Raw genomic sequence first — 20675 nt, forward strand, 5'->3', positions numbered from 1 at the left:
AGAGCTGATCTTGAAAAGGAAAACTATACTCACTCGAGAGGATGATACAACCATGTTGTTCCCTCTATCTGCAGCTGAGCACTGGTTGGCTTTTCCCCACAGAAGAGCGTTCAGCATGTAACAACAGATTATTTAAACCATATACTAACCTTTACAGGCTACTGTATAGTGTCTGCAATGATAAATCACGCTTTCAAGTTTGTTTGTTTTTTAGAAAGAAAAGACTACTTCATCTGAAAACAAAATGCAGGTATACAATGGAAGCCCAAATGTCCCAGTTTTACACTGGAACTTGAAAGCAGCTTACATTTGTAGATCTGTACGAAGCTGGCGACGTTAAATTTGTCTCAAATCCCCTCTAAGTTCCAGGTACTCGTCACTGTATATCCGCCGGTAAGGCACAGGAAGCCGCTGCAGTATTCTCCTGGATGATAGGCGTCGCCACTCAGACAATATTGCCACATAAGCGCTGATATAGGAAGAGAAGAAGTCAAAGCCGGAAGTCAAGGCTTTGCCTTGTGTTTTTCTGAAAAGGTCTTTCCACAAACCCTCAAGTTTTCAAACTATTACAACATCTCCTTGTGTATACGTCTCTGATTATTATTAAATTATTAATTTAAATCATACAATTCAAATGTAGTAAAACCCGACACGACGTCACATCCTGACGTACTATAATGTCCAAAGTTCCCGATGAGTAAAGGCTCCAACAGATGCAATAATTGCATTTAACACTGTAGATTATTGTGTATTTATTTTTAACGTGCGTCACAAAAACAAACGTAAGGAAATGACGTCCGTTTAGCTCCTTTTCACAGCCATTATCACGCGGGGACTCTACGTCAGCACGCTGCGCGCCAAATTTTTACAGCGCAGAAAGCGCAAAACAAAAACAGCCGCGGGTCCTGCGCTTTCTAAAGGAAACAGCGCTAAAAGCGGATTGTTTGGGGCAAACTACATCTCCACAGGATGTCGGAACACTTTGGATACTCACCCAGCTTCAAGCGACCAGCGGAAATTTTGCGAATGAGGTGCAAAAGAGCCCGAAGCGACACCGGTGCCGGGTCCACAGACCGCCCCGAACAAAGCGGCTCATCTCCGACGTGCGTGCGGACTTTCTCCCCGGAACCGCTCTCCGGCGCCCAGAACCATTCCGGGGTTGGAATAAAACGCAGGAACCCGTTCGCAAAAATAGAAAACACTTACAGTCCCAAGAAGAAACGTCTGACTTTCAGGGACGCCAGCTGTAACCCCGAAAACTCTGATAGCTCCGGGATCACAAACAATGAGAGAGATGAAGAATCATCGAAGAGAGAAGGCGCGCTAGATCTGGCTCTCAGTTTCAGGCTCGATGAGGCACAAAAACAGGAGTACCGACAAACTTCCAGCCAGGTTGGTCTCGGTCCTTTGCATTGCCCGTATCATCAGAAAGCTCCTGTGTTTATGTGGTAGAGATGTAAACATGACGGACCCCCTCTTACCTTTCCTGTCTGTGTCCTGCTGCAGAAATCTGGATCTCTGTCTGAGAGTGATGTGTTGTTGGAAGAAGAACCGGAGCATATTAAAAGCCCCCTGCTAAAGGTGGGGATTTTTTCTGTATTTTTTTAAATGCTGACTGACATATCTGTGAGAATTGTCACTTTTTCCCAGGTTTTCTGTTGTGCAGCGTATAACCGTGTATTCAAAGGATTCCCCTCTGTCCTTCTAGAGCCCCCAAGCCAGTGCTCCCACTGCAGCTCCTGTGTGCACCCAGTATCCAGCAGACTGGAGCCTGAAGACTCGTCTCCTCCTGACCTCTCTGGTCTCCCTTTCATGGGCAGAGCAGCTCAAGGCTCAGGAAGAAGCTCAGGGGCTCAGCCAGCACTGCAGGGCACAGTTCAGTTCCCTGCCACACAGTCCACAGGTAGGCTCATTGCATACATGTGGAAGATGGACAGGCACACAATAGTCACATATGTTGAGACACCAGTGACACCAGTTACAGCCCTCCAAATAAATATTTTTTTCAGCACTTGTTGAGCCCTCACCATGTCACGACTTTTCGATTTTAGACCTACTTCAGATGTTTAAACCTAAAATCTTGTTTTTTATTCAGCCAGATAATTTTTTCTGTAACCAAATTAAAAAATGATATCACAGAATAACAGAGATGATCCGTGTCACCGTTTCCATGTAAACCTGGATCAGTTTGATGATTCTGAGTCTCAGTCTAAAACAAAGATGTGTGTCTTAATAATTATTATTTATAATAATAATGAAAATTGCAGGTCCCTGCTGTCATTAGTAGGGGTTTTGTATAAATGAGCTCTTTAGCCAGTAGGCGTGGATGATGTCAGGGCCTGGTGCTGCCCAACGCTTCATGCTTGAGACTCTTTCATGGATGTCTGCCGCTGTGATGCTTAATGGATCCCGTTCAGAGATGCTGCTGTGGTCCGCTCTTAGATCCACTGAACACTGAGCATTGCTGTCACGGGTTGTGTCCTTCTGCTGTATACTCTTCCGATATTGCTCCATCTCCAGCACCTCACACCTCAGATGATTTGATTTTCATGGCTTCGATCTCTCTGGTGTACCTCTTCAAGCTGCTAGCCAAGGCTGTGAGTCTTTGATGATCAGGTATGACCAGCTTGCTGTACTTCTTAGACATCCCTTCCTTTATCACACCTTTCTGCAGCTCCGATACTTCCCTCTATGCTGCCTTGACCTTGGCCTCTAGTTTCCTTCTCCATGGAGGGTACTGCTCCTTGTGGGTGCTCATTTTGTTGCCAAAAATCTCACTGATCACTGCTGTTGTGGGGTAGATCAGTTGGTTGGTTACATTGATGACCACAGTGGGGATTGTCTGTAATGTTGCATTCACATCGCACGGGGGCTGCACGGCCTCGAGTCCTTTCTTTTTCTCAAAAATCAACAGTGCACCTTATGTATGAATTCTGGTTGTGCTTACTGACCGTGAACCGATTTTATGTGCTACACGGCGCTCAGCAATCTGTCAAAAATGTTGTAGTACGACTTTGGTAGCTACGAAGCTGCACCGCTTGATGGATTGTCGGAGCATTACGGAGTGATACGTACTGTGCTTCAACGCAATACTACCGGACTGTGTGCGTATAAGCACCACAAATGGCACCTGTTAAGAGACGTGGTTATGAAGCTAATTTCAAACTCCAGGCTGTCAGTCGCGCAGTAAACTTGGGAACAGAGCAGCTGTGAAATCTGTCTTTGTTATTTTTTTTTTTTAACATTTATTTATTGGTTTTAACCGGTTTTACATGGTGCACCGCGAGCATTAAAAATAAATAAATAAATACATAAATAAAAACAAAACCACAACAACAACAGAAACAACATAGTAATAGAAACAAAAACAAAGCAAACCATAACAAAAGGGAAGGACAGATATACAAATCAAGTTAGAGATTCAGGCTGTTAAGTCCACAGTGTGCACGCTGCAGTTCTCCAGAAAGTTGTAGAATTTTGACCATAGAGCCCCAAACTTGTCCAGTTTATTTCTTAATGCATAAGTTATTTTCTCCATAGTTAGTATAGATGTCAGTCCATTAAGCCACTGAGATAGTCCACATATTTTTTGATTTTTCCAACTCAGGAATACAGCGCTTGGCTTCCACAAGTCCAGTCGTTAACAGAGCTCTGTTGTTTGCAGCAGGTACAAAATTATTCGGGTATATATTTAAAATACATATTTTAGGATGAAGTGGAATCACATCACCAATAATTTGACTCAACAGATTTATTACCTTTTCCCAAAAGATTTTCACATGTGGACAGTCCCATATACAGTGAAATAAAGTGCCTGTCCACTCCACACTTAATACAGGAGTCTGGGATGTTTGAGTTAAAATGATGCATTTTTGACGGAGTAAGATATTGTCTTGTTAACCATTTATATTGAAGTAGTCGAGATTGCACATTAATTGTCTGACTCTGGGCTAGGGATGGGTATTGATAAGATTTTAACGATTCCGATTCCATTTTCGATTCTGTTTAACGATTCGATTCCTTATCGATTCTCTTATCGATTCTTTTTTTTTAAAAAGGAGAACACTAAAGTCGATTAGCTTAGAACTGTGTTTTATATCTTCTCTTTGAACAAGATAGAAATTTAGGAGTAACATGGCCTTACAAACCCAACAGTGAGATCTTAAGAGATCCACAGCCTACGGCTCTTCAATGGGGTGTCACAGGGTCCCCAGGAAAAAAAATGTAAATGTAAAATAATAAAATAAATATTCTCCTGTAGCAATAACAAAGTTTAACATAAATTATTCTGTAGCAATTACACAAGAATATCCAGTAATGTCCTGCCTACAATTAAACACATTCACTTACCAAAGTGAAATCGGGGGCATCTGCTGTGGCAAATGGGTGGAAGCCTTTGACCACAAACTTAGACACTGCTCGGTGACATTCGTCTATCCTGGCCTGAAAGGAGACGCTACCGGTAGACTGCAGTGAGAACTGCCAGCATCTGAGCCAGCCAGACTCTGTCTCTCTCATCATGGTTATCTAAATGCAACGCACAGTAATAGCAGGTTTTGTAATAAGGTAAATCGCGCTAACATAATGTGCAATGCTAATTGATTAGTTACCTGCAGTATTAACGGGAGAGGACGTGGAAACGCTACCGCTGCTGCTGGGTTGAGCTTCGCTAGTCCGGAGCGGATCAAAAACACGACATTCGTTGAACGCAATCGCGTGTTTTTTGAGCAAATGCTTTTGCATGTTCGTAGTGTTTCCTCCCTTTGATGAAATCTCTACTTTGCAAGTATTGCACGTTGCCCTGTTGTCATCCTTTCTCATAAAGTGTAACCAAACTTTTGAGCGTTTGTGCCGCTCAGGCGCCGTGTTTCCTACTGGGTAAAAGACGTTACTCAACGTGATGACGTCATTCGGGGCGACTGGAATCGATAAGGGAATCGTTTATAAAAGTGGCAAACGATTCCAAGGAATTGAAACAGTGGGAACCGGTTCTCAGCAAGAACCGGTTTTCGATACCCATCCCTACTCTGGGCCAAGGAGCATGATTTATACCACTCATCATCAGATATGTTCATTTGCAAATCATTCCTCCAAGCCTCTAAAATAGACTGTGTTGATTCTTTGGAATTGCCCATAAATAATTTGTACAATGCAGAAACTCGGCCTCTCCCATTTAGATGCTTTATAACTGTGCTCTCTAGAGAGGAGTAGGTGGGGATTTCTAAGCTGTTACCTTGTGTGGTTAAGATAAAATTTCTTAATTGAAGAAATTTAAAAAAATGTTTGACAGGAATAGAAAAAGTACTTCTAAGTTGTTCAAAAGACATAAGAGTATTATTCCTAAATATATCAGACACTTTTCTTATACCTTGATCAAACCAAAATTTAAAACCTGCATCCGCGCTACCAGGAAGAAAGTTGTTATTTTCAAATATCGGAGTAAACCTAGACAGCTGTATCATTTCTCCCAAGTAGTTATGTGTTTCTAACCAGATCATTATAGTGTTTTTTTTAAAAAGGGGTTCTTAGTTTGCTTATTTACTGTCTTCCTGTCGGCTGAGTAAAGATATAAGTTCGGGGGAATTTTGATTTCTGTGGATTCCATAGAAACCCACACTGAAGTCTGCTCATTAACAAAATAAAACATTGCCGCTCTGATTTGAGCAGCCCAGAAGTACCACTTTAAATTTGGAAGTTGTAAACCCCCTCTTTCATAAGGAAGGTATAGTAATGAGACTCTGAGTCTTGGTCTTCTGTTGTTACAAATAAAGTTTTGGAATAGTTTTTGCAAATCTAAGAAGAAAGAGTTTGGTGGAGAGAGAGATACTGATTGAAAAAGGTAAAGATATTTTGGCAAAATTGACATTTTTAGTATATTAATACAACCAATTAAAGATATAGGTAGTTTCATCCATCTGTTTAGAAGTGTAGTAACTGACGTCGTTAAGGAATTATAATTGGATGCCAGAATATTTTCAATTGAGTGAGTTAATTTCACACCCAGATAAGTAAACCCATGTTCACTTGTACAGCTGCTGTTATTGTGTATATATATATTTATAATTCTTCATACATTCTTATATATTTCTATACTGTATATTGTGTATTTTGTTGTACAGTTATTTTATTTTCAACTTTAACTTATATATTTTATCTTATTCTTTCCCAGTTAAATTTACCCTTTTTAATTTTCATATTTATTTCCTATCTTATTCATAGCCTTTTCTTTTTTTTTCTTTAGGTCACGAGCAGTTGTCTAAACATTTCACTGCATATCGTACTGCGTATGACTGTGTACGTGACAAATAAAATTTGAATTTGAGATAGCAGAAAGGGAGTGTTGATTGGAGGATTTTGTCGTTCATTTTTATTCAAAAATAATATTTTGGATTTATCAAAATTTATTTTATAACCCGAAAATGTACTAAATGTATTAATGAGACTTAATATGGATGGTATTGATTTGTTTAAATTAGTGCAGAACAGGATCACATCATCTGCATATACAGGGCTCTAGAGTGCGACCAAATTTTTCAGTGGTGCGACTAAAAAAAAAAAATTTGGTTGCACCTGTGCGACCAACTGTTCGGGTAGCAAAAAAAAAAAAAAATAAATAAATCTGCAACCTTCCCTGTGGTCAACAACAGACACACATTTTGCCCCTATCGTGGACTAAACCAATCAGAGATAGTAAGGGGCGGGACCTCTCTGATTGGCCGTGGTCCAGTTGAAAGTGCAGGTGGAAGTGGGAGGTGAGTAGCTTGAATAAAGCCATATCAATTCATTAAATCCTGAATCGACTTTTAAATATAACTGTGTTTTGCCAGAAACGCCAGATTCTCAGATTAAAGCTCACAAAACCATTTCAACAACAACCAAACAGCAAACGAGAGCAGGTACATGGACTCCACACAAAGACGTAAACACAGACCCGACGCATCAGAATCAGCTTTGTCTTTCTCGGCTTTCTCACCCGCTGTCGGAGCTTAGCGATCCTGATGCGTCCGGTCCGCGCTGTGATTACGTCTTTTTGCGCTGATTCTGAGCTGCAGGTTTTGTCTCTCCAACCAAAATTCACCGAGCCAGCAGCAAAAGAAGCAGCAAACTGCGCTTCACATTTGATCAATGTCGTCATGAATTTTGCTGTTTTGCTTCCACGACTATTAAAATCACACTCCATGCACAGCTAGCTCTCTCTCTCTCTCTCTGTACTTCAAGAACAGTTTCCCGTCTCCAATCTCTGTTTTCTGTATTATTCATTCGCTTATTACCCACCAGTCTACCGTTATTTACAGCGCTGTGGCTGCTGTCTTTTTTTTTCTTTTTCTTTTTTTCACTTAAATGACCTCGGACAAGAAAGCCTATTTTTTCTGTTGTTCAATACTGAAGAAATTTAAACTTTATATGCAGAACATTGTAGAATATTTTTAAGGTTATCTGCTATAAAAAGCCAGACCAGGAAAATCTCCTTCATGTTTTTCTGTGTTTTATTCTCAGTTACTTTCACACAAAGGCATCTGCTGTGATGTTCACAATTCTGATGAAGTCAGTACTGATAAATGATCAGAATTATAATATTTCTGACTGTCTGAGGCTAAGTTGAATCGAATCGGGACTTTGAAAACCGGAATCGAATGGATTATAGAAGTCAGTGATGATACCCAGCCCTAGTGAGCAGCCTAGGCACGACAGAAGTGGATGTAGCTGTAATAGGAAAACAACTATTGCTAACTTTTCTGTTAAGGCCTGATCCTTCTGAAATTCATAGCCAGTGCTCTGACACGGTGTCATCAATCTTTGAATGCTGAAAAAGCACAGTGTATCCAGAAAAACACATTATATTATATCAATTATTATAAAATTTGTGTGCGCCTAACTTTTTAAAGTTAGGCGTACCGGTACGCCCATGGCAAAAAGTTAGTCTAGAGCCCTGATATAGGGCAATACGGTGGTCAACATTGCCTACTTTAATTCCTGATATGTTTTTATGATTCTGAATTGCCATCGCAAGAGGCTCAATTGCCAAGGTGAACAAGAGAGGTGACAAGGGGCACCCTTGTGTAGTTCCACGATATAATCTGAATGATGCGGAAAAAAGACCATTAATTAAAATCTCTGCTTGAGGGTTGGAGTATATCAATTGAATCCATTTAAAAAATCTGTTTCCAATACCAAACTTTTTCAAAACTTCAAATAAGAACGGCCATTCGATCCTGTCAAAGTGTTTTTCCGCATCCATTGAGATTAACGCATTGTCTCTTTTTTCTCATAAATGATATTCATGACCCTCCGTATATTGTGAAACCCCTGCCTCCCCTGGATAAAGCCGTTCTGGTCTGAATGAATCATCTTAGGCAAGAGTGTCTCTAGTCTTATAGCTAATAGTTTGCAAAGTATCTTGTAATCATAATTCAACAGTGAGATTGGTCTATAAGAACTACAATGTGTTGCATATCCAATAAAGGCTGGATTAATTTATCTTTAAATATTTTAAATATTTCTATTGGTATTGTGTCAGGTGCAGGAGTTTTGCCCCCTTTCATGTTCCTTATAGCATTAGTAATTTCTTCTACTGTTATATTAAGCTCTAGTTCATCCATATCGTTTTCTGGTAGTCTAGGAAAATGCAGTTGATCCAAAAAGATTTTTTGTTTTGATGAAAATGACTTTAAATGCTCAGTTTTGTATAGCTGTTTATAAAAAGTACAAAAAGAGTCATTATATGTTTAGGATCAGCTGTGATCTGTCCTTCATCTGTAGTTATAGAGTTTATTGTTCTTTCAGCCTGAGTTTGTTTAATACGCCAAGCCAGTATTTTACTTGCTTTTTCACCCTGTTCATACTGTGACTGTTTCAGTCTTAGTAAACTTTTAGTAGCTTTATTTAATGACAAAATATTAAATTTAGCTCTGAGTTTATTTAACTCTAGAATTTGAGCATTAGATTTGGATATAAATATCTCTTCCTCAATATCTTTTATCTTTTTCTCCAAATGAACCAGTTCCATCCCGGATGCTTTAAAAAGCTTGTAAAACTGATCATTTGCCCTCTCAGGAAAGCTTTAAAGGCCTCCCATTTTATAGTCGCCGTAGTTTGAGTAGTGTTATAAGCAAAATAATAATCTATTTGCTTTCCAATATATTCTAAAAATTCTGGATCCTTTAACCAGAAAGATTGCAGTCGCCATCTAGTGGTAAATAATGGTAAGTTAGGTAAATTTAGTTGAAAGGAAACGGTGGAGTGATCTGATATAACAATACTATCATACCAGGATTTAGTTACCATGGGTACCAAAGATGCAGAAAGTAAGAAATAGTCAATTCTGGAAAAAAAACAAAAAGCAAACAAACAAAAGAAAACAGAGCCGCTCTCTAATAATAAAACTAATAAAATAGAAAAGTTAACTAAGAGTGGATGGTCAGATATTATAAAATAATAACAGTAAATTGCCACCACAACGAAAAAGAATTAAATCAGGCCATGACACTTCTATACTCAAAGTATATTTGTTATTCACTAACTATATGGCCTGGAATGAAATTATCCTTAAATCCAACATTACAATCATGACAACAGAAGCTTTACCGGTAAGTGAACATTTGCCTTTCAGGTCGTAACGTTCTCTTGTCCATTTGGCTTGAGCTGTTGTACATATGAACTTGCCTCAGATGGATTAACAAAAATATGTCGGTCCCCTTGAAAGGTTATCAACATCCTTGCTGGGTAGATGAAGCCAAAACGGAGGTCCGGGATGCGAAGTGTTAACAGCTGGTTTTTTTTTTACCGGGTCAAACAACCTTCGTTGTTTACAGAGCTCCACTGAGAAATCTGGAAAAAACATGACTCTCTTGCCCTCATAAAGTACGCTGCCCTTTTGCCTGGCGATTCTTAGAACCCGAACCTTATCAGCAGAGTTTAAAAACTTCATTAACACCTCGCGGGGCCGTGTTGGATTTACTGTTGACTTTGAAACATCCCGGGGTCTCCCGATTCTGTGGGCTCGCTCAATCACTATGGGTACTGGGAAAGATTGAATCCCAAGCACCTCTGGGACCCACTTAGTTAGGAATTCACACATATCTGTGCCCTCTTCTCCTTCACGGAGACCCACCAAGCGAATATTATTTCTTCGGCTGTCATTCTCCAGCTCTTCTACCTTGCGTGTTAGTATCTCCAACTTCGTTTCCAAAGTATTCCTAGCTTTAACAGCAGCAATGTCATCCTCGTTTGTTCCAATTCTGTCCTCTGCCAGCGCGACACGGTTTGCCAGAAGTTGTATATCACATCTTGCGGCATTGATTTCGGCAAGCACAATATCAAATCTTTTCCCAAAGTCTACTTGCATTAACTGAAGTACGGATGTCGGGACAACTTCGCTAGCATTAGCATCCGTAGTTAGCTCATCTTCCGTGATCTCGCTAGCTTGTTGTTCCGGATCTTGAACCAGGTTAGGCTTTTGCTGTTTTGAGTGTTGCTTTGTAGTTTTGGGAGGCATCGTATATATTTTTTTTGAATTTGGCACTTCCAGTAAAGCTAGAATTTGATGTAAATTCGATTAAATTAGTAGTGAACTTCTTGAAAGTTAGGAGCGGCTCTGCCACGCGACTGCTCAGCAGCGAACCATAGCGGAAGTCTATGGTCTTTGTTATTATGCTCAGCGTCTGTTAGTTCACGTTTTGACTGCACAATTGTGAGCTTTTTGTTATGCACAAAAACAACATTGTTTTCTTTTATTTATGGAGCATTATTATTTAATAAATGCTCATAATTTATTTCTGAGTAATTTTTTCATGTACATCTGTGCTGTATGATAATGAAAGTGCCTGTGTGACATCTGGGACACAGCTTTGACTAAGAACTCTCTTTTTGTTCTTACTTTATGGCTTTAAAAAAATATCGAGATATATATCGTCATCCAGCTAAAGAATATCGAGAAATGAATTTTGGGTCATATCGCCCAGCCCTACTTCACCTAGTCTTCGTAATCATTGAGGGTCCAGATTTTCCTCTCAGGTCAGCGGCTCTTTCAAATCTCTAGTTGCAATAGCAGTTGCTTCTTCTGCATGTTGGAACACTGAGCTACTAGTTATTTCACCATTAGGTTTTAATACTTGTGCTTATCACACAAAATGCATGTGTGTATTTGTTATTAGTCAATACCAGATGACAATTAATCTGCACCAGTTTAAGAGCACCAGAGTGAACAAATTATCTCCAGAAGTATAGAACTAAATACACATGTGTAACATACTGTATCGTTAAATAATCTCGTCTGTAGGTCTGCCACAAACGATTATTTTGATAGTCGACAAGTCACCGATTATTTTTGCGATTAGTCGACCAATCAGATCATCATCCATTGGACGTAAAACGTACAGCTTATTGCACCAGCAGCATCTGCTCTTATATAACTATCATTAGCTTACAGCTTTAAGTGTTTACGTATGTGCTAACTAAAAGTAAAGACAAGATGAATTAAATTTTAATGAAATCTGCAGGTTGTTTCAGTGGAGTTTAATAAACTCAGCCGTCTGCTCCTTACTATCTAAAATATAACAGGACACCGGAGTAAATTCTCCAGCATCTCACACTTCTGATAATCAGCTGTCTGCTTGACATTTATTCAGCTGTGTAAAAACTTTAATCTCAGCCAAACCGATTTACTCAGGAACAAATAAAATACTGAAAAAAAGCCAAACAATAACATTTGTAAGTTATCTGAATGACTTATATATCCTGTTTAACCTGAGTAGCAAAAGACAGCGGTGGGTTTGAAAACGATTTGCCGGGAGTCCGGTGTTCTCACGGCTCTAGTGAGCCTAGCCCCCGGTTAGCTATCGAGCTAGTGGGTAACAGACGTCTCCGAAAACGTCGGAGCGCTTTTGAAAATATGCGGTGTCCTGATAAACTGAGCAGATATTTGAGGTTTACACAGCTACATTCTCGCCTGAAAATATGTTAAACGTTTATTTTGTGACCCAGAAAGAATAATAAGAGTAATATTCAAACTAACTAGCTGCCGCCATTGTTGGAAACTAAGCTGGGCTGCGCTATGAATTGTGGGACGCAGCTTCTTCTTCTTCAGGGTTTAACGGCAGCTGGCATCCTTGTACATGCAGTGCTGCCATCTTCTGTTTCAGTCTGTTATTACACTCTTAAATTCTACTACTTATTCCTGCGTCTTTTGGGATCTTACAAAGCTTCAAACGATGCGTCGACTATCAAATTTGTCGTCGACGATTTTAATACTCGTGACTAGTGACTAATCGTGGCAGCCCTACTCGTCTGTTACTGTTACTTTACTGGAGCAACTGTAACCCACATAATTTCCTTAGGTATTAATAAAGTATGCTGATATGGATACCCAACAGCTCTTAGTTTATCTTGGGTTCTTCAGTAGCTTGTTCCTCAGCCCGACCTGTCTCTGTGCCTGCTATAGGATCCCAGGTCCTGCTCAGAGCTACGTTGTGCCTTTCAGCAAAGCCTGGTCTACTGGCAGCATCCCTCCATACCCTGGCTGTCTCTGTTCCCTAGGATCAACGCTGAAAGGAGCTTCTTTGGCAAGAGCGCCCCCTGGGCTCATGATGCAACAATACAGCAGAGTCTCATGACAGAATGGTGAGGCTGACAGGGTGACAAGGTTTTACTGCAATGATTCATTTTTCTCTCTGTCCTGATTTTAAATGAATCAAGATGCGATTGAATCACAGACTTTCAGCTTTAACTCGACGGATTTTAATAAAAATATTGTTTGTTTAGGAATTGCAGCCATTTTTATGTATAACTGACTGATAGGTGGTTTCACTGATATGTCCTATTGATAAATGAATCATTAAAAAAAACTGAACTTGATTCTAAGATTTGAGATCTTTACACTGGAGGTCCGAAGAGATGTAGATGAAAGAGGTCATTGTTAGGCTGAGTAGCCCCAATAAATCTGTCAGAGAGAGAAGAAAGTTATGACCTCCTTAGACTGTGTTTTAGTATCAGGGACCTTTTTTTCCACCGAGTTATCAGCTCTGTCACAGTTAGCTAACACAAACCCAGTCTGTTAGCAGCAGCCAGCTAACCATCGGACCCAGTGACATCACGCTCTGTACTAGCGCTAAACATGTTTAAACACTTCTTTCCTGAATCCAGCTTCACAGGTGGGGTTAAATCTCACACAGCAGGGTTGCACATTAAATGAACCTTTGTACAGTGAAGTGTTTCATGGCCAAGTAAGAGCAGCCACACAATGAAGTAGCATTTTTAGGTGGAGCTCCATGGTGATGCTCTGCAAAAAGACTTCTGACATTGTTGTATCTCCTGGACCAGGTGACGTATGCGTGTGTTCAGCTGTGAGTTTGAATGTAACTTTACTGTAGCTGTGACAAACAGGTCAGGTGTAGTTATAAAGTGAAACAGGTGTTTTAACGCCAGCCTGTATCCAGTAAAGGTTTTAGTGGAGCTTCCAGGAACAGGTGCTGCCTTGTTGAGGTCTTTTTTGTAATTCAAAATACTCGATGCAGCCAGAGTCAAATGAATGCTGTGTGTACTGTGAAACTGCTGAACACTGGCTGCTGTGTTCTGTGTACTGTACATGTATTCAGTGGCATTATTCCCACACTCCTTCCTTTGTCCATGTTTGTTGCTCAGGTCCGTCAGTCTGTCATCTCTCTACAGTCTGTTAAAGGCCAGACTGTGTCCGTACTTCTACCTCTGTTCCTATCAGGTAGGTGTTAATATGCAATCTGAACTGTGCTCAGCAACACCGTCCTTCAGCTCATCTGTTTCATTGTCAGTTCACAGTGTTGTTCCGGGCAGCAGGTCTTGGAGGATCCAGCAGCATCACTGCTTTCATTTCCCCCACAACGAGGGGCCTCAGAGAGGCAATGAAGGCTGAAGGTGAGAGCTGAACTGTAGCTTTGGTCTCAAAATTAATTTTCATTTGATACATTTACAGCCGTAAAAGGCTGATAAGGTATTGTTGTCAGCCGCCCGGGCAGGCAGCGTGGACAACCAACATTTTCTTTCCACTCGTCTGAAATGTGACATGTAGTGGCAGTAAAATAGTCCACAAACCTGACCGCTGTATGAAAAAGCTTTGCCTGTAGTTTATTCTTTAAGACATGACTCAAATAAAAAAGTACAAGAAAAATTAGCTGTAGGAGTCAAACAATGTCAGACCTCGAGCCTGAGGTTAGGACTGAACAGAGGACATGACAGCTTCATCATTCGCTGCTCCTCACTGATCAGTTTACCCATATAGGTATAGAGTTCACCCTCCCTCTGCTGGAGGAACAGAGGAGGTGCAGGGAGGCACAGAAGCAGACCATTCACCAAGAGGAGGAGCAGGAGGAACAAGAGGTCACGTAAGTGCTGCTCTTTCATTGTCTGTGCTCAGTAGGGCTGGGAGCTGTCGGGGTTCTGATTCTGATCACTGTTTTGAAAATATGTGTAAAATATCAGTTTGGACTCACTCAGCAGTTTCCACACAGCTTCATATCATTCTAGAATAGCTGACTTCTCATACAGCTAATAATAAATAATAATACTTCCTTTTTTAAAATGAAAAATCATTGGGTAGTTCACATCTGGCGGAGCTGCCAGATGGGAAAGATTTTTAAAAAGACGATTGAAGAGACAAACACGATGTCTGAGCGGCCATGAGCCAATTTAATAGTAGATGCGTCATTTGATGCTTTGTAGGATCCCGAAAAACGCAGGAATAAGTAGCAGGACTTAAGAGTGTAATAACGCCTGAAACAGAAGATGGCAGCAATGCATGTAAAAGGGTGCCAGCTGCTGTTAAACCCCGAAGAAGAAGCGGAAGAAGCAGCAGCTGATATGGAAGAGTGGAACTCGAATCTGCATTCATGAGCAGACCTGGAGGCTCCCACCATGTGGAGGCCTTGGAAGGATACAACATCTGATTCTATAAATGATTTTATTAAAACAGCTCAAGAGCCCTGAGTGGAGTCAAACTCAGAATACAGCAGCAAAACTCGAAGCAAGACATTTGATCCCAGACACCAGCCCTGCTGCCACAATAAAAGTGTACAGGCTGGTAGTGTACAGCAGGGCAAACAAGGCAGTGAAGGATTTAAGGAGACCAAGGGGATCTGCTTCACAGGACACCTCGAGGCGGAAACTGAGAAGCGCCCAAGTCAGGACTAGAGATGGCACGATACCACTTTTTTATGTCCGATACCGATATCATAAAATTGGATATTGGCCAATACTGATATGAATCCGATATAGTGTTTTTTAATCAATGAAACTTTTTTTTAAATATCTTGCTGCATTTTGTATAAGTTCATACTAAAGTTTATATAAACAAACAAACACTAAAGCTATTCTGTTACACCTGTATGTAAAAAACACACTGCACCCAAAATATTTCATAGTTCAGCAACACTGATCAATCTAATAAACTTAAACCTGCTCCATCCTCCCTATTCTGGTATTTTAAATAGTACTTAGCAGAAATATTAAACAACTTAACTAATAGGGCTGCAAACTCCCAGCAAAAAAAGAAAATAGTGAACCCCCCCCCCCCCCCCCCCACCCTCCACCTCATGATGCTTAATCGACGTAATCAACTTTAATTTGATGCAGTGTGAAAAAAAAATGCACAGAAATCAATTATTTTTCAAGAATAATTAAATAGATTCAACATCTTTCTTCAACAGAACTGCACAGATTGAAAAAGTAGTATAGCTTACTAGGGTATATTAGACTTAACAGTTACTATATACAGTAATGGACTTCTATACATTTTACATCAAATTAAAACTTTGGGTGTAAGAGTCAGATAATTATTTATTAAAAGCTCGACATTTTAAATGAGAATAAGAAAGAAAAGTATGTCTCTGTGCCCCCTTTTCCCTGTTCATGCCCTATCAGCCCCCCTGGCTAAACTTTGCTAGATCCGCCCCTGCACAGTTACCAGCCGTCAGCTGCGTAGAAAAAGATCCTGGTGTAGAAAGTAATATTAAATACACGTTTAAGCTTATCAAGCTGCTGTTGTTCAGCCGCTGGTTTCCTCTTTCTGGTGCAAAGTGGGCGATAAACAAACAGGAGAGACGGACTCGCGACAGAAAAGCCGATCAGCTGATCATTGATCAGTTTCATGATTGAAGTAGCAGCAGGAGAGAGAGAGAGAGAGGCAGTCGCTAACGCTGGAATGCTTTACAAACATTCAGAGATGAACTTACACACTTGCTTTACTTCTCTCTGGGATAACTTCCTCGGAGATGAAATGCCGGTTTGGTAGCAAGGCTACAAATGCTCAACCAGACCGCCGACAGGTCTGGCGCACCACAGCCGCTCTATCACGTGATGCATACTGCTCCCACGTGCTACGGTTATGAGCCGAGTTAGGAGTTGTCGCAAGTTCTGTGAGCTGCTTTTTTGATATTTAATGGATCGGATTACATTTTTTATTTCTTTTTGATATCCGATCCAGTAAGTTAGGTCTGATACGTAATATCGGATCGGTCCATCTCTAGTGAGGACATATGAGAGCTAACAGAGCAACCCTGCAAAGCTTCCAATGGCTGTGCTAAATTACAACTTTGCAACTGAAGGCAACAGTTTGAAAGAACTGCATGGCAATAATGAAGAATTTGGGTAAGAGAATGTGCAGGTAGAGAAGTCGACACCAAGCATGTGGAGTAATGCCATCGCTGGAATGTTTAATAACTGATCGTGGTTCACATTTCACTTTTATGGAACCACATTTTCTTGGTTCCTGCGTGGACAGAACTCCGGTTCTCAGCGGAGTCGCCTTCTCACAGAATTATTCACTGAAGCTGGTTCGTGTGGACGTTCATACAAGCGCAGTACCACACTATGGATTCAAATACTGGATGGAGCAGCCAAGTACTGGCAACACTTAGTACTACAGATGTTTCTTCTAACATTCATAGTTTCCTGGCCTTTGCACTGGATGCTTGGACCGCTGACAGCAAGGCGAGTGCACCAGGGAGTGTCTGGCCTTACTATATCATTGAACCCAACTTTCAATGACTTGGTGGGTTATGACTGTTTGTATGTGCATGATGACCAGGTACCCCTATGCCTAACATAAGCATAATTCAGACTATCCACTGAATAATGAAACATTTGGTGAAAGATCGAATCTAAATGGACAAAATGCACAGAACACACTTTAGAAGTTGTTGTTTTTTTTCCTGTTGCATTAAGGGGGCTCTGCTGGGTTAGCTACATTATCCCTCGCACACCAAAATAGCTAACGCTAAAATGAAGTTCTTCCAGCTTTGTTTTCTCTCTGTCATTCTTTCTGTTTGAAAATATCCATCAGTGTGCTTCATAGTTCTGCTACAGCTCACGTTTGGTCACCACGTAACTCAACTGTTAGAACAAAAACCAACCAAATGCAAAATCAAGTACGTAGTATGATTACCCTTCATGTAAATGGTTTGCACAACCCAATCAAGAGGAATAAAGAAAGGATTTAATTAGATTGCAGCAGAGGCTTCGGTAGTCCGAATACACAGTGGAGATTAGGATATTCATGCGTCAGATACAACTGATCTAATACTTTTAAGAGACTCAGATGCCTGGATTATTCTTGTTAATTAGGTTAAATTAAATGTTAATTAAACGGGGAATGACTGGAATAACTTTTTGGGCAATAAAAAGAAACCTGCACCCTACAGACTTAACACAAGCACTCTACAAAAGATAAGAAAAGTAAAAAGTTTAGTTATTTTTATGATAAAGACCCAAGGACCATAAAACTGTTAGCAAGGAGAAGCAGGGAGCACCACATATGAAAGTCTACTTTAACGATGGTAAGTTAAGCCATAAAGGCCTGTAGAAGGAACTAGATATAACCAGTCGTCATGCTTTAAATATACCATAAGGAAAAATGAGGCACTATTAACCTGGAAATTGTACAAGTGTAATCAGTCAGACATAAGAAGAACCTTTTGTTGTGGTGTTTTTGTGCCATCGTGTGTAAATGTGGTCTCAATGTATAGGTGCTCCAAGCTGAGCGATACAGTTGATGGAGGAGACCATGATGGAGACTACAGAGATGAAGACAGCACTTTGTCTTGGCTGAAAGAGATGGGAGTCCAGGACAAAATCAAGAAGCCAGACCTCCACACCCTACACCTGTATCCTCATTAGCACTGTCACGTTAGTCTGTTTTACGTGTACTCTGTGTGTTTTTCTGTGACAACTCCTTGACCTCTTCTCTAGTCATAAGGAGGGCCACGTCATGTCTGTGGACCATAAGCCTGAGTCTGTGATATGTGTGAAAGGACTTCACACTTTCACTCTCATCAACTTCTTCATCAATTGGAAGGGTGTGGTTGCTTCATCCGGCTCCCAGGCAGGGTTACCGCCCACACTGTTGGCTCCCAGTGCTTTTAGAGGAGCTACAATGCACACTCTGAAGGTGTTTGGAGCACACACACGAAGCTCTGTCTGTAACCATCTCACGTATCATTTATACTTCTGAGTTGAATTTGACACTGTGTGTGATTTATGCTTTGATAGAGCCGTTGTGTGAACGTGAGAAGTCAAGTTGGTTCTTCCTACCAGAACATCAGCAGTCTGGAGATCACAGGTACGCAGCTGGACAAGCAGACTTTTGTCTCGTATCAGTTCTCAGCTCCCACTGTGTGTGTTAGTGTTCAGTATACTTGTACTTGCCACACTGCAGGACCTGTCCTCCCCTCGTCTCTCCATGCTATCCTAACGTTACTTCGGCCTGCGCAGAAAGGAAACTTCTCAGCTGCGCTTTACACACATACTCCTACCGCGGTTATGAACGTACACGGCACCAAGCAGCAGGTAACACACAGAAAACATGAAGCTGCTTTTTGTTTGATTCATGAATGTCATGCATGTATGAGCTGTAGCCTGAATGTGATCAAATCAACTTTAATGTCAACTTTACTTCTTAGCAAGCAACCTGCAGATGATGCCTAAACCATAACCAGGGTTATCTGCATGTAACGTGTGAAGCCTCTGTCTTCTTCACACAGTCGGGCCAGCCACTTAATTCACGATAATTTACTAAATGTACCCACTGAGGCGCTCAGGTTTCTGGCACGTGCATTGGTAATTTAAATAATGCAGATGTTGAACGAGCTAGTTTGCATGGCTGGTTTTGCTGTTTGTCTGTTAACCTGTGTCAACGTGCTGTCCACAGCACTTAGTGCCAGCTAGCAACCTCAGATTTATTCTAAAATAGGAGTTGGAGAGAAAGTGTGAATTAGTGTAGGGGTATTTATTCTGTGAACACTTTGCAGGTTGGCGAGGCCTCGGTAGAACTGTCCTCTTGTGGTCTCCATCCTGCTTCCATCCAGCAGCTGCAGCAGCCTTCCACCCTGGGAAAGACAGCCCTGACACACATCACCATGAACAACTACAGCTACACATGGAAGAACTAAGAACGTGCTGAGAGTTTACACAACACAAAGAAGTTTGCATTAATTTGAGTTAACAGCTGCAATCCTGAAACTCAGATTCCACTGTGACGCTGTGTGCATACTGGAAGAGATTCACAGCTACACGCTGACCAGAAAGTGAAGGGTGTTCCACGACTACAGTGGGCAAAATAACCACTGGTGATGTGAAGTAGACGGGATTCAGAATAAAAGTTTATTCATTTTCAGGCGTCAGGTGAAAGCCTGAAGTGCTACCTGTGGGAATGAAGAATATTGTTGATTTACAGGGTAGTGGTATCTGGGCAACTGGGGCCTGGAGCGTCAGCAAGCGACCAACCACCAGCTTCAAAGCAATGTGTGATGAGCGAATCACTTCCGGCATGTACACAGCTTAAGTGTCTGTTTATGTTGAGGTTTCTTTTAAGCAAACTTTATTGCACTGCACCGGATGTGATTATTTATTAAACTCTATATTGCTCAATTACTTTTAATCTTTCTTCTCATACAAGATTTATCAACGATAAATGCTGGAATGTTTTCAGGTACTGGAATGCTGATGAAATAAATTGTTAAAGTTACTGAGCTCGAAAGATTTATTAACTGCAGTATCAAGAAAACATGGTGAGCAAGTTTCTTGCTTTGATTTTTTCAACATATTAGATGGGTGGATGAAGTCATTTATCAACTCCAGTTAAATAAAAGGAGAACATGAGGAAAGTAAGAGCGAGGCCGTCTGCCAGGACTGCTTGAACAAAAACCTTTTGGGCATTGACTGTCACTGACAGCCTCCATTAAACACAGTTCTTTCCTTAAATACATGCAGGAGAGCACATAAGTGGTCCTACAGGTGCACATGTGCTGTCAAACTAAAAGACGCGCACCAGATAAGAAGTTGCAACGCGCGTTTGCGTACATAAGATTTTCTGGAGGAGGACAGACATTTGTTTAGAACTCTTAAAAATGTCGAAGAAGCTCCTTTAAATGGACTGATTCTTATAGAGCGCTTTTCTACTCTCTCGGAGTACTTAAAGCGCTCTATACAACATGCCACATTCACCCAATCACACCCATTCTCACAAGCACTTCATCTATACTGAGTGCTATCTAACTACATTCACACTTCGACGGACGCATCGGAGAGCAACTTGGGGTTAGTATCTCAAATTCAAATTTTATTTGTCACGTACACAGTCATACACAGTACGATATGCAGTGAAATGCTTAGACAACTGCTTGTGACCTAAAGAAAAAAAAAATGAAAAGGCT

The 20675-nt window shown here is 40.8% G+C and overlaps 1 protein-coding gene and 1 long non-coding RNA gene across 2 annotated transcripts in view; both read left to right on the plus strand.

Annotated features, from left to right (window-relative positions):
* The window catches only part of LOC145424235 (uncharacterized), a 208138-nt gene that overhangs the window by 186613 nt on the left and 850 nt on the right, over window positions 1-20675 (plus strand). The gene's annotated exons all lie outside the window — the stretch shown is intronic.
* On the plus strand, window positions 496-19987 carry donson (DNA replication fork stabilization factor DONSON). Its single transcript, XM_026158226.2, has 12 exons — window positions 496-1392; window positions 1507-1581; window positions 1709-1903; window positions 12440-12618; window positions 13639-13714; window positions 13785-13887; window positions 14252-14354; window positions 17991-18128; window positions 18214-18412; window positions 18514-18583; window positions 18680-18810; window positions 19272-19987. Exons 1-12 carry the CDS (start codon window positions 970-972, stop codon window positions 19410-19412), a joined length of 1833 nt encoding a protein of 610 aa, XP_026014011.2. The 5' UTR covers window positions 496-969; the 3' UTR covers window positions 19413-19987.

The sequence above is a fragment of the Astatotilapia calliptera genome, chromosome 23 (assembly GCF_964374335.1).
Source record: "Astatotilapia calliptera chromosome 23, fAstCal68.1, whole genome shotgun sequence".
Taxonomy (NCBI): Eukaryota; Metazoa; Chordata; class Actinopteri; order Cichliformes; family Cichlidae; genus Astatotilapia; species Astatotilapia calliptera.

Coding starts and splice junctions, on each gene's coding strand:
- donson (XM_026158226.2), top strand. CDS start 970: ATGTCGGAACACTTTGGATACTCACCCAGCTTCAAGCGACCAGCGGAA. Junction 1,904..12,439: donor CCCTGCCACACAGTCCACAG/GTAGGCTCATTG, acceptor TGCCTGCTATAG/GATCCCAGGTCCTGCTCAGA. Junction 18,413..18,513: donor CTACAATGCACACTCTGAAG/GTGTTTGGAGCA, acceptor ATGCTTTGATAG/AGCCGTTGTGTGAACGTGAG.